We start from the raw sequence: 15007 nt of genomic DNA, 5'->3' as shown, positions 1-15007 counted from the left end.
TTAAATAGTTGCACAGTTTTAAAAGTATTACGGAAATATAAAAATTCTGGTCAGTTTATATATATATATATATATATATATATATATATATATATATATATATAGTAATAAAAACTAAAGACTTTGTTCAAAAATTGATATTTCAAAATAATGTTGTTATTTTAAACTTTCTATTCACCAAAGAATCGTTAAATCTCCTTAAATGTATCACGGTTTCCAAAAAGTATTACGCATAACAACTGTTTTCAACATTGATAATAAAGGAAATGTTATTTGAGCTCCAAATCAGCATATTAGAGTGATGTGACACAGTGAAACAGTTGTATTAAATTGTAATAATACTTCACAAAAATTTTGACTGTATTTTGATCAAATAAATGCAGCCTTGGTGAGCATAGGAGACTTCTTTCAGAAAAATTATCTTATTGACATTAAACATTTTCATATATTTCATTTTTTATATTTTTAGTATGTAAATATACATATAATACAATATATAATTATTGTTGATATTTTTATACAACAATAATAAATATATTATATGTATATTTACATTTACATTTACAAAAATAAAATAAGTGATGTGACATACAGCCAAGTATGGTGACCCAGAATTCGTGCTCTGCATTTAACCCATCCAAAGTGCACACACACAGCAGTGAACAAACACACACTGTGAACCATTTATGCTTGGGCGTCCGGGGAGCAGTTGGGGGTTCGGTGCCTTGCTCAAGGGCACCTCAGTCGTGGTATTGCTGCCTGAGACTCGAACCCACAACCTTAGGGTTAGGAGTCAAACTCTCTAACCACTAGGCCACGACTTCCCCCGACTTCCCAGGAGTTAATAAACTACATTAAAATGTACCAGAAGTCTTTCACCAAACACAGAAAAGTTCTTGCTTATAGTTATAATTCTGTCTGAAGTGCTCCACTTCCATTGTTCTGTCTGGAGGTGTCTTTATTCAGACACAAGCACTCAGCCACCTAGTAGAGTTCAATACAGACTCTGACAAAGTTCTGAGCCCTAATGACAGACCACTAGTGCTGCAGGCTCTGATTACTCACTGCATTACCCTACACAGGCTAATGGAGAGCTCTGTCTTCTGTGTGACTGTATTGGAGATGAATGCCAGACTCTGTGCCAGTACTTTTCCATGGCATCTCTGCTCTTGCATTGCTCTTTATTTGTGAAAACTGTGAAAGAAAAAAACAAAGATGCTTTAAAAAGAATGTCTGTCTTTCTTCTGTGGAGAAAGAAACATAAGGTGTTTAGAAGAATGTCTAAGCTGCTCTTTTCCATACCATGAAAGCGTACAGTGACAGAAGTACCGTATGGTTTCTAAAGACTTAGAATGTAGGAGACGAGTTGTATGGGGTGTTTTTATAATGCTTTTTTTTTTTTGATGAATGGAAAATGGCAAAGCTGCTTGGAAAAATAACTTATTTTGCACTCCATGAAAGAAATAAAGCTATATGCATTAGAAATAATTCAGTTTAGGGAATGTATTTTTGAATCTACTGAAAATCTATTTAAAGAAAATATATATTAGGGCTTATTAATTTAATTAATTACACAATATGCCAATTAATTAATCAAATTAATAAATTTGGGCTAAGAAATTACTCCCCAAAAGATCATTATTGTGTTAATTGAGAAATGCATTGTATTGACATTACAAAAATGTAGCTTTAGAAAGAAGTATTTTAATTCTACATATAATTTATTATATACAGATTTTTAAGGCTACAATGTGGCCATTAGATTCTTTTTCAAAACCTGCTTCTGAAGTGGCATTTAGGCATGTTTACACAGACTGTTCAGAAGTGTCATGAATGCATTTCCACTGCAATTAGAATTGCATTAAGAATGCTTTAAGATTAATGGCATTTAAATAGGCATTAATAGGTTTTAAATGAAATTAAATATTGAAATAGGAATATTAACAAAAAATTAAACAATACTCTAAATTAAAAACAATAACCACCAGTAGGTGGCGGCAAGTCATTCAGGTCATTCGGTCATTTATTCAACAGATTCATTCAAACAGCTGAATTATACAGAAATGAAGCACGTGACTGTCTTTATGAATGGGTCACTGAAACATTGGCTCACTTGATTCGTTCAAAAACATGGATTCATTCAATAATGAAACACCACTGTGTTGCTCGGAATGGAAAAACAGTCCTGCTGTGGTTTTGTTTTGAACTATTTTCATTGGCGAAATTGAGCAAAACCAGTCAATACTGACAATTTTGTGTATAAAATGTAACACAATATTATCTTCTTGTTTATTGAAGTGTTGTATAAAATTTGCAGTTGTGTAGATATCCAGGAAAAAAACAGCACTCTTGCTCATGTAATATTGCTAAACTGTATCATATGATGGAAATATAAGATAAAAAAACACATACCTTGAATGACATTCATTATATCTTGAATTTTAGTGGCATACAACCAGAGCTGGGTAGTAACTGATCACATGTGATCTGGATTATGTAATCAGATTCCAAAAATTAAGTACTTGTAATTAGATTAAATTACATTTTAAAATACTCACAATCATACTACAGTTACTTTTTTATGAATTACATGATTACACTTTCTTTATCTGTATCTATAGAGTCAGTCCAGTTGTCAGACATCTCTGTTGGGAGACCCCCCTAAAGAAGTGAAGTTGCCTTCCAACCCATATCTAAACCTGGCTAGTGTGCTTCCTGGAGTGGTACTACAAGGTACGTGCACGATCAGAATGGAACACACTGAAGATGACTCACTTCTGCCAGACCTTGGAATGTATCTCTTCTCTGTCAGCTCTCTATTTTCAACTGTAATGTTTACAGTGTAAGACTGTCTTGTCTCTCTCTGACTGGCTGCAGCCCACACCAGCAGAGAAGATAAAGACTATGTGTATGAGAGATGTTCTAAATGGGTGTCCCTGAGCAGGCCTTGATTTACATCAGAATTTGTCTGTGTTTCTCCTGCAGCACCCTGCAACAGTAAACCTCAGACTGTGCAGACGCACAGTGGGACGTACAGTGCAGTCCTGCCACCTGCCACCCACCAACCCAGTCAATACAGCGCAGAAACTACTCCAGCAGAATACAGTCACCAATACACTCAGCAATACACGCAGGTATATAAATGAAAAATATACATGCATTTATATATATATATATATATATATATATATATATATATATATATATATATATATATATATATATATAAAATCATGGTTTCGACAAAGTTTCCATTCTCAATATCTATCCATAGATAGATAGATAGATAGATAGATAGATAGATAGATAGATAGATAGTCTGTTTTTGAACCATAGTCTTGGGACCTTGTATATCAGATGAAAGTATTTGACCATTGTAGAATACAGATGCTGACTGTCACAGACACAGAAAGAAATCCCAGCGTTCACTGCAACGATCAATCAGTCTCACTCTTAGCCCACTCTCTCAAGTCTTTCCTCCCCCCATTATATCCCCTCACAATATCTCTCTCTAACACAAGCTTCCACTGAGCCCCAGACTTGACAGCGAAAGCCAGAGAGAGCGAGAGGAATGAGAAAGAAAACAATTCTGCCATATGCTCAGTTGCACAATAGAGATAGATGGGTCTATACGGAATACAGAAAATAAATGTTCAAAACAAAACAAAAAGAGTTCTATCAGAATGGAGCTGTAGTGCAGCACCATGTCCTAATCAGAGCCTGCAAATAAAAGTTACTTCTTCCATTTAAATAGGATTTTTTTTCCTCCCAACTGACTGAGCTTTTTGTTGATTGCTTGGTTTATATTTATGCTCTGTTACGTTCTCATCGGATTGAAGTCCCACTTCACATTAAGCATCAAATATCTTCTGATATCTATGACTGAGCACACAAATCTCTCCAAGCTCAACTTGTCACATCACACTAAGTTTGGACTAGGGAGGTCTTTTATAAGCTGTCTCAACAGCTCCTTTCATACCAGAATGACATTTCATTACACAAATGTGCTGTTTACACAAGCAACAGAGTTCCATCTTTTTACCGATAAGATACCATTCACAGATCATAGTACTACAGTTACTATAATACGCAATAGCAACTGGATAGTGACTATCCTGAACTGTGAAAGGCAAGCTCTAACCAATCATTTCCTGCCATTCTGCACTATGCTGTCAAAAAGCCGTCAAATGAAATAGAAATCAGAATGTAAGGATCTCAACAGACGCAGAGGAGAGGAAAATGTGCTCCAGGAGAGGATGAGAGGGAAGGAGAAGGAGTTACAGTCCTCCCAACGTCTCTCAGATTCCTACTAGCGTCTTTTGGGTGATCCCCTACTCATTCCATGGCAGAGAGTTTGGAGGGGAAGGAAATTTAGCAGGATTAAATGGCTTAAATGTGGGTCTCCCTCTCATTACTGCCGGCGTTCCTATGACAATACTAGGAATGGGTGGGAGATGGAGGGAGAGAAGGGGGAGCGAGAGATGAAGAGGGGGAAGAGAGGAGGGAAGAGGAAGATTGGCTGCGAGTTGTCTGTCCCATCTGGTCGCACACTCCCACACACTCCACCAGCTTTAGTGAAATGAGACAGTGAGCTTTCACGCTGTAGGCGTCCAGAGAGAAAGAGAGCAGGGAATGGAGAAAGGAGTGATGGGAAGGAGATGAGAAGGAAGAGATATATTAAAGGAATGGTAGAAGAGAAAGCTAGCGAAACGGATTAGGCCACAAGGTTAGACAGACGGAGAAAAAAGAGGAAGCAGCTGAGAAGATGGAGCTTTGCAGGCACCTGGACTCAAAGCAATACATACAGTATATTGCAGAGTCATGTAGTCAGACATTTGACTATCTAGTCCACTTCGATGCTTATTCTGGCCAAGGTCCACCCCTTAGAGATCAACATGTAAAAGCTGCTCCTGGAAGGCTGCTTTCCTGTAGACTCCCGAACACCTTTATTAGTTTGTTGAAGTGTGTTTGATTAAGGATGGCTACCCTTGATATAAGGGTCTGTGGGTCAACCTAAAATCAGATACAACCCTGTTATTAGTGATTTTCATTTTTTTGTGATTGTTTTTTGAAAAAATGCAACGCCATAAACAATGAATCACCAAATCTTCTTGCTCCGAAGTCTGCATCAGAAGCAGCCTGTGTTTTTTTCTTATAATTTTAATTAGTGCTGATATTATGCTGCATTCTGTGCTCTGATGTTAGTGGTTCCTGGTTCGAGTCTTACTGTTTTAGTAATGGAAAGAATACAGATCTTTTCAGTGGAGAAAATATCCCACCAGACTGGGCACAAGGGGCATAACTGGAGCTGCCCGGTACCTTGTAAACACATTTTTTGCCTGATGGACTTGTCTGCACCCTGACCATTGCAAAATCCAATAAAGCCAGAAAGTTGTTGTGTACAATATGCAGTGAATAGACTGAGTATGCCATCTAAGGCTGGGACTAGAGTCAGTGAGATGTGTCAGTAAAGGCCCAGACACACCAAAGCAACATCAAAGATCTATCAACAACAAAAGCCAACTGTGCTGTCACACCTGCACCTGGGCCAAAAAGTTGCGCTTGAACACACAGCAAAGACTACAGCCAACAGCCAACTAGCCTGTGGGTTCTGTGCCTATGTGAGAGGAAATAACTCTCCATACCAGCAGTAGCAATAGCTGTATTCATGATTCAAAAAGGGAAACCAGAAGAAATAGGACTTCGAATATACAACGAGAAGAGCCTTCTCTGCGTGCCTTCTTGGCTTTCTTTCTTCACTTTCGTTTTCTCTCATCGTGCCCTGGTTCGCTAAGCTGAACAGCTAATCAGGGTGCTCTCTCTCACTGATGGGATCCACCGCAGATTTGACGAGCTCCAAAAAAATTCCAAAGGGGTCCGACTAGTGCCAACACAAAAACTAGTCCAACCGATGCTCAACAACGGTCCGACATTGGCTAATGGTCAACCGTCAATCTTGGTGTGTCACAACTTGGTGTTAAGTCAGAGAAAAGAGTTGCAAGGAGAATCACTTAAGCCCTCCATATACTCACAGCAGAGCCCCAGAGCACACAGACCTATTATTTATCTGCCACTGATCTATGATAGTTTTAAAGGTGTTAATCTGCTGGAGCATATCTTTTCAGAATGTTCGCTTTGGCAAGCTGTTTCAAACTCCCAAAATGAACTGCAAATGAACATCATTTTGGCCTGATTTCATTTGAAATGTCACACCAGTTTGGTTTTTTATTTCACTTTAAGTATATCGGGGTCTTAAAGTTATAGTGAAGACTCCTGTTAAAGCTGTCTGACTGTATTTTATTGTGCTTCATTGGTTCTGTTTTATGTCTCTGTGTGACAGGAGGCCATGCAGCAGTGGTACCAACACTACCATGCACAGACCTATGGCAACTCTAGCCAAGAGACAGCTGCAGTTACTGAATGCACAAAAGAGCAACCTCAGGTAATATATACATACAGTCTTAAGTGGCATTTGTTCTAAATTGAGATTTATACATCATCTGAAAGCTGAATAAATAAGCTTTCCATTGATGTATGGTTTATTAGTATCGGACAATATTTGGCCGAGATACTGTACAACTGTTTGAAAATCTGGAATCTGAGGGTGCAAAAAAATCTAAATACTGAGAAAATCACCTTTGAAGTTGTCCAAATGAATTCTTAACAATGCATATTACTTATCAAAAAATAATTTTTTATATATTTACAGTAGGAAATCTGCAAAATATCTTCATGGAACATGGTCTTTACTTAATATCCTAATGATTTTTGGCATAAAAGAAAAATCGATAATTTTGACCCATACAATGTTTTTTTTTTTTTTTTTTTTTTTGGCTATTGCTAAAAATATACCCCAGGGACTTAAGACTGGTTTTGTGGTCCAGGGCCACATATAATTAATTTTTTACTGTTTTTCAATATTAAATTATGCTTGAATAAAACCATCAATTTTTATGACAGCCAAAATTTAAATGTTTATATTTATATTTATATTTATATATTGGAGTAGAAATATAATAATGTACAGTAATTGTAAAGTTAGTATTATAACTTTATTATAAAAACTTCATTGAGTGTAATTTAAGTGTTTGTATACAAATCAGTTAATTTTAACCTTGAGTATTATAGTAGGCTAATGTAGTACCAACTGACTCTCATGTATATTTTGCATTAGTTGAGAGATTTTTTTTTTCCCTTCAGAAAATTTGGCATGTATTGAACCTGCTATATATCCAAAATAATCAGTCAAATCGGAATCAAATTGTGAAATACCCAGTCCTAGTTTTAGGGTGTACTTATTTTATGTCAGAGGGGTTCTGCTGACAAATAATAATAATAATAATAATAATTTGGGTAATCATTTAGTAAGGAGATAGTCATGACGATGTCATGAACAACAATAGAAGTCCATGGAAAGTTCCCACCATGATAACAAATGTGTTTGTGTTTGTCACAGGTGGTGGTCACCTCCTCATACGGAGACTACAGTTCCTACATGCATGCTGTCAGTCAGTACTATTCTCAGACGCAGATGAGCCAGACAGCTGCTCAAGTCTACCAGCACCGAGATGTCAGCAAGGTACTCAACAAACACACACTGAAACAAATCATGCTTAATGATGCTCACTATACAGTGTACATTAACTATCTCTGACCATCTCAAAACTCAGAAAAAAGGGGGATTATACTCGCAGGAATACACATACATACACTGCAGCAGAAATGCTAAACGGTTCACCCACTGCCCAAACCTCACACACTCTCTAGAAGTAGAAATACTCCAGCCGTCATATTTATGACAGATGTCAGAAAAGTCAAAAGCCTGGACTTCCACTGTGTCTAAGTGCCTGACACGGCATCTCTCTATGACAGATCATTCTATGACTTACTGCCAATTGTTCATACGGTCACAGACCAAAATAGGTCAGAAATCAGACTTTCATTTTGCTGTAGGTATATACAGTATGCAAACTGTATGCATTTAGCAAAACACAAAATCTATACTACCAAAATGTAGGTAAAATAAAATAAAAACAATAAGCTAAGCTTTTATACATGGTCTTTTTTTTAGCTGTAATGCATGCTATTCAGAAGTTTGGGGTTGGTTAGTTTATTTAATTATTTATTTATATGTACGGATTCCCGCACATGGCATGCATGAAAAAATAGTAGGATAAATCATGTGCACGATTTACTATTCGTTTCCTCGATTTGCTAAATCGTGCACACGATTTATAAATTGAGAGAATGAATTAGTAAATTGTGCGCACAATTTAGCAAATCGAAGGAATGAATTAGCAAATCGAGGGAATGAATTAGCAAATCGAGGGAACGATTTAATAAATCGAGGGAACGAATTAGCAAATCGAGGGAACGATTTAATAAATCGAGGGAACGAATTAGCAAATCAAGGGAATGAATTAGCAAATTGATGGAACGAATTAGCAAATCGAGGGAACGATTTAATAAATCGAGGGAACGAATTAGCAAATCAAGGGAACGAATTAGCAAATCGAGGGAACGAATTAGCAAATCGAGGGAACGATTTAGTAAATAGAGGGAACGAATTAGCAAATCAAGGGAACGAATTAGCAAATCAAGGGAATGAATTAGCAAATCGAGGGAACGATTTAGTAAATCGAGGGAACGAATTAGCAAATCGAGGGAACGAATTAGCAAATCGAGGGAACGAATTAGCAAATCGAGGGAACGATTTAGTAAATCGAGGGAACGAATTAGCAAATCGAGGGAACGAATTAGCAAATCGAGGGAACGAATTAGCAAATCGAGGGAACGATTTAGTAAATCGAGGGAACGAATTAGCAAATCAAGGGAATGAATTAGCAAATCGATGGAACGAATTAGCAAATTGAGGGAATGATTTAGTAAATCGAGGGAACGAATTAGCAAATCGAGGGAACGAATTAGCAAATCGAGGGAACGATTTAGTAAATAGAGGGAACGAATTAGCAAATCGAGGGAACAAATTAGCAAATCGAGGGAACAAATTATCAAATCGAGGGAACAAAATAGTAATCGTGTGCAGATTTCAGTACATCGAGGGAATGAATTAGTAAATTGTGCTCATGATTTATTTATTTTTTCTTGCATGTCATGTGCGGGGCTCTGTACATATGCATTTATTTGATAAAATACTGCAAAAACAGGAATATTGTGAAATATTATTACAACTTAAAACAACTATTTGAATGTATTTTGAAATGCAATTTTCAGCAGCTATCACTATTTCAGTCTTCAGTGTCACTTGATCCTTCAGGAAAAAAGTTGTGCTGCTTAATATTTTTGTGGAAACCGTCAAACATGTTTTTCTTTATTCAATTACTGTCTGCTTTGTAAATTTCTTTTTGAATACTTTTTTTCACTACAAATTATATTATTGCCATAATGTGAGTGAAACATTGAAAAATTATCTAGAATTTCTTTTGCTTTTGAAATGACAGCAGCACTTTAGCTGCATGAACGCCATTGTTGCACTGTCACAAATTTGCTTATTTGATTAATGACTTAGAAATACTGACGAAATTTAATTAAATCTTCATTCTTACATTGTACATATTAAAGACTGTGAGCTGATTTATGTGCAGGCTTTGTGGACTGTATACACAAAGCGTGTTGCGATAGAAGTTAGCTCATGTTTGAGTGTTTGTGGTATTTGTGTGAGGTGTAGGAGCTTAAGTAAATGTGGTGGCAGGTGGTGTTACAGGTCAGACACACATTCCTCACTTAGTCTCATGACACTTTCAGGACATGAGATCCTGCTAAAAACACTCTATCACTCCTCAGCACAGCAGCTGGGCCAGTGTGTGTGTGTGAGAGAGAGAGAGTGACCTGTCATCTGAATAGTATGTGTGTGTGTGTGTGTGAGAGAGAGAGCGAGAGAGAGACCTGTAATCTGAATAGTGTGTGTTGCATATGGAGAGATACTGTATAAGTGTATGTATAAATGTTTGATGGTGTCTCTGTATAGGAGGTGGAGGTGGTGAAGACCCCCTTGAGTGGGCCTCTGCACACCTCTCTGAACGGCACTGCTCAGACCCTGCTGCCCACCTACAGTGCCCTACCCATCATGCCTAGCTTCATCACACCAACTCACACACACGTGCCCAGTCCTGCCACGCACACACCCGCCACACCCTCAGCCACCGACTGGAACAACTACTATTATGTGAGTGTGTCTTTCTATATAAAATGTGTGTATAATTGTGTGTAAGAGAAAGAGAAGTGAAACGAACCACATATATTGTGATATATTAGAACTACAGCAGACACCTGAAAGATTACATGTGTTTAGATTCCAGGAAAAAAAAAAAAAGTGTCATTTCAGTCGAAAAGGTTAAGGCATGATAACATTAGCAAATTTTTGCAGGCAAAGTAAGTCCATTGTCCATTCTCAGTAGTGTAGCGATGCACGAAACACTGCTTACTGAGAGGCCACTTCCAAACTAAGCAGCTTTTAATTGGTAAATGCGACAAATAAGTTTGTTTAAAGTTTATTGTGAAATTCACATCGGGGAATGGGAATTTTGCCATACAAAGTATTACACCCTTCTTGTTGAAATTTAAACAAATATCTTGCCAAAACTGTCCCTTCCCTTCATTACTGTTGCTATGTCCGACAAGCCATGGTGCTTTCACGCCACACATCATGCTCTCACACAGTGAAAAATACATAGTGGAGCAAAGAGGAAACTGACAACATGCAGACAGACAAGACAGAGCAGGTTATTTTTGGTATGAAAAAAAGTCTCAGCTTTCAAATGTTGTCCTTTATTTAAGAAATTCAAACAATAAATACTGTTTTGTGGCTCTTTAATGTGTCGTGACAGATCGCTGTAGTGCCTCAGTTTCAACCGCGGAAAGACTACAATATATACCATTTTTCAAGTTCAAGTCCACCAGCGTTAATCTACTCTGTTATTGAGGCGGAAATGGGCTTCCATAGTTAAAAAAAAAATACATAAAATAAAAAGGTATTTAAAACTTTATATTTCCAATATTTCAGAATGTGACTATATTTTCCAGTTGTAACTTTATATCTCACATTATGACTTTACATCTCACGTTGTGACTTTATACCTCACAGTGTGACTTTATAAGCCAAATTGCAACTGTTGCTTGTAACTTTATAACTCACAGTATGATTTTATTTATTATTTTAAACTTTATCTCACAAATCTAAAAATTATTCCGCAAATAACTTTTTTTTTTCAACAAAAAGAGAGGCAAAAACGTGTTTCTATAGATCACAGCCTCACAAAATGCCAGTAGTTATTTATCATTGCTTACCATAAAGTGTTCTTTCACACAACGTTTTGAAATGATAAATGAAAACACTGATAACCTATGAGTGCAAAATGTCTAGTAATGGCTTAAATATTGAATAACATTGCAACACCACCATTTATTAGTTTGTGTTGTTGTGCTTTGTGCCTTGAACATTTTTAGGTAAGTTTGACAAGGCCAATAAAAGTGTAAATGATAAAATATCAAGCACTATTTCAGTCAAAAATAGTGCAAGTGTGATATTTAACGTCCATAAAGGCAAATTTTTAATGTTTTTTTTTTTTTTTTTTTTTTTTCATGAACCCTATTAAAATGCCCTGGCAGTAGTACTAGTATAATTATATTAGACAAACAGAACAATATATGAAATGTTAATATATGAAATGATAGAAAGACAGATGGATAGAAGGTCAAGTGAATACATACGGTGTGTGTTTCTGCTCTCTGCTCGAGTCTGGCAGTAACTTTATTCTTCAGTTGGAAGTAGAAGACTGACACATTGAGAGATAAACACCTCTAACTGCACTTCGCTGATTTAAAAATGAGTGCTTTATCGTAGTGCAAGAGTCAGTGTAAATTCCTCAGACGCGTGGGTGGGCTGAGGGAGACGGCGTCAGTCATTTACTGTATGGAACACAAAAAACCCGTCACTCATTTACAGTATGTCACTCAAACTCAAGCATACAGTGAACAATGAGTCGCGTACATCATCATCAATCAGCAAACAGGTGAACTCATTCTAATCACTGTAATCACTTCTGTTATAATCAACCTCTTTCTTTCTCTCTAGAGTCAGGCTAGAGGGCAGAAGCGAGAATACCCCACACTGCCTACACAGGAAGTGACATCAGAGTATGTAGGCCAGCACTCACAGGGTCTTGGGGGCCAGTATGCCGACTACTTCAAGAAGAAGAGGATCTAACTCGCACTCGCTCTCATTACTCGCTGCGCTGTATGTTGCCGTTGTCATGTCCAGGCCTTAACTTTTAGTCTATTATTGATATTTATGAAAAGATTGTACATTTTATTGTGCGTAAGGAGGTTTCTTCCTCTTCTTGAACTGTATGTGGATCTGGGTACTGTTGTTATTTCTGGCCGACGCTAGATTGCTCTGACTCTGTCCCAAATGATGCATTAAGATAACTGATATTTCTCTTTTTCTGTTCTGCCTTTTTACCTCTCTCCCAGGCGGGACGTACCATTCCACTCCAGAGGGGGGGGTTCATGTCCGTGTTTTACTGTACAAACGGTTAAGGGCTGATAAAGATTGAGCTACACTCAGAGTATAACAACTTTTTTCTTTTTTTTCTGACAGGGTAGGGCATAGCCAATGTATATTGTATATTCTGCTAAATGAGTGTATTTTTTACTGTGTACAGACATTGAGGATATTATTAATATTAACGTCTTGCTTAATGTGCCACTGTTTATCTTGACTATCAAATCGCTTTCCGAAGTGTACAGGAAACACGTGTTCATATCTTTGAGGATTTATCTTTAATGTGTGTCTTTGTACATACTGCTGTATCTGTAGGAACGATCAGCCATTCTGAATACTGCAGGAGCCTTAAAACATGGCGCTCGGAGAAGACATGGCTAAGGCAATAACCTCAATAACTTCAATAACTTCTCTGGAGAAACTACCACCACATACAGCACGTCAAGGTGACTTTTCCCCCAGGTGTCGGTGGGGTGACCTCCACAAAACTTTCAGCTACGATGCTGCCAGTGGTTTCTTTTTAATAACAGTATGAGTAATAATACATTAGAATAGTAGTAGTAATAATCTGCTGGAAGGGTGTCATGGGTTGGAGGCGTTACATATAAGATAAACACCTGGCAAACAGCCCTGATGCAAACACCCACATGGTAATAATCTAATATAATGCCTTTATATGGATATTAGTAGTCTGTTATTCTGTGGTTTAATCTATTTACTTCTTTAATGGAGAGAGTCTGTATTTTGGTGATTTTATGCTGCAAAAAATCCTGTTTTTTAAACCCATATCAGTTTTTTTTTTTTTTTTTTTTTTTTTTTTTTTGCTATAATATACGTTTAAAAAGATAAATATACTTGAGAGGCAAAATATGTGAGATATTAAAATAATCTATGTCTTATTTTAGAAACTTAAAACAAGTGGCAGAAATCTCCCAATGGGACAAATAAAGTCTTAAAGGGATAGTTCACCAAAATATGAAAATTCTGTTTTTATTTACTCAATAAGATAGATTTTTTTGCAGTACGCTGTTGGTTTCTGGTTGGATGCAGTCTGGCAGCAGATTGTCTATCACATAGCACATACAGGCGTTTGCCTGGTGCGTTCAGCTGTTTATGTAGAAGGATCTGTGCCGCCTTTTTTCTACTCTTTTGAAGTGATTGTCTCTCGGTTGTTCTTTCTCTGAAAGCCATTCTCTCACCTCCACAACAGACTGACAGCACATTTGAGGAGCAGCCTCTGTTATCGCGTCCTATTTATGTTGCATTTTTGTATTCTGACAAGTATAAAGACAATCCCAAATTTACATCAGTACCTGAGGCTCTGCGTCCCACTTTCAGCACAAAACTACCGTTTTTAAACACAGAGGCCTTTTTTCCAGGAAACACTAGAAATGCTTAAGAATAAAATGTTAAATGTGAGCAGTTTTAGTTGTGTGTGCTCAAGTTCAGTTTGACTCCTGCTGCTTGTTTCTAAATAATCAGAAATGGGATTTGTTGCAAAATGACACTCCACAGGGATTATAAAGCACGTTTTTTTTTTGGTCACCTTCCCATGAGTCTCCTGTTCTCCAGCCGTAACACTGCCCCAAATCAAGGCGAGTCTGACTCTTTTACCATTAAGAGAGGGGTTTGAGTTACTAAAGTAAATAATCTCTTTAAAGTGTTCTTGTTTCTATAGAAAGGTGAAGGATGGAAAATTGTGCCTATTTTGCATTTATGAATCTGGTATTTCTTACCATTTTTGCTGATGGTCAACACATACTGATGTTCCCCTTGTATTTCAAGTCAAGCCTGTATTGTATTTTTTTCAATTCTGCTCATTGCAAGGTCACTTTTATCCTTCTGAATATCATAAATGTGTACATGTGTGCTTGTATCTCAGAGCTTTGCAATACTGAAGCGTCTCTTGATGTAGAAGGTACCACTGCCTGTTCAAACACGCAGGGTCATCAACAGCCTGTTTTTAGTTTAAAAGGTTGTAGTTTCTTCTTTTCTTTTTAACCTTGAATTGAGATTTTGCAATATTTTATAATCCAAACTCTATTGATATTGCTTTACTGTGAATAAGCTATTTTTAGGAACAGTGGAATTTAAGCATGCATATACTCCTGCAATACAAGAAAAACTTTTTTCCTCTTTTTTTTTCAGTAGATGTTTTCAACACGAGTATTTAACAGCAAAACAAAAGTATTTATTTTATGTGTATTTATGTACATTTTACTCTGTTGGATACAATTTTGTTGTCATTTTTTTTATTTTATTTTTTTGGAGGAAGATGGGTTTGGGTTTAATTTTGAGCAGATGGAATTGTTTTGCATTCCATATTAAAGGACAGGAAAATGATGTCTCTCGTCGCCTTTTTCCTTTGACCGTTCTCAACTCCACTGTGGCCACCATGGAGGTGTAGATATGAACACAGCGACATGCTTTTCATAATTCCTTCACATGGCAGATGAATCATTTTCCCTTTACAGGAACCATGTG

The 15007-nt window shown here is 37.0% G+C and overlaps 1 protein-coding gene across 2 annotated transcripts in view; it reads left to right on the top strand.

The window, feature by feature from the left end:
- The window catches only part of LOC109104353 (ribonucleoprotein PTB-binding 2-like), a 57735-nt gene extending 44395 nt beyond the window's left edge, over positions 1-13340 (top strand). The window contains exons 10-15 of one of the 2 annotated variants that reach the window (XM_042758358.1): positions 2622-2733; positions 2986-3134; positions 6341-6442; positions 7457-7579; positions 9989-10186; positions 12095-13340. In XM_042758358.1, the coding sequence (XP_042614292.1) occupies positions 2622-2733; positions 2986-3134; positions 6341-6442; positions 7457-7579; positions 9989-10186; positions 12095-12226 (816 nt within the window). In that variant the 3' untranslated portion in view covers positions 12227-13340. Of the gene's footprint in view, positions 1-2621; positions 2734-2982; positions 3135-6340; positions 6443-7456; positions 7580-9988; positions 10187-12094 lie in introns of both variants that reach the window. The other variant, XM_042758356.1, reaches the window with a different exon arrangement.
- Positions 13341-15007: the final 1667 nt, after the last annotated feature.

This window comes from Cyprinus carpio, chromosome A6 (genome assembly GCF_018340385.1).
Source record: "Cyprinus carpio isolate SPL01 chromosome A6, ASM1834038v1, whole genome shotgun sequence".
In the NCBI taxonomy this organism is placed as follows: Eukaryota; Metazoa; Chordata; class Actinopteri; order Cypriniformes; family Cyprinidae; genus Cyprinus; species Cyprinus carpio.
This window is presented reverse-complemented; position numbering and strand designations above follow the sequence as displayed.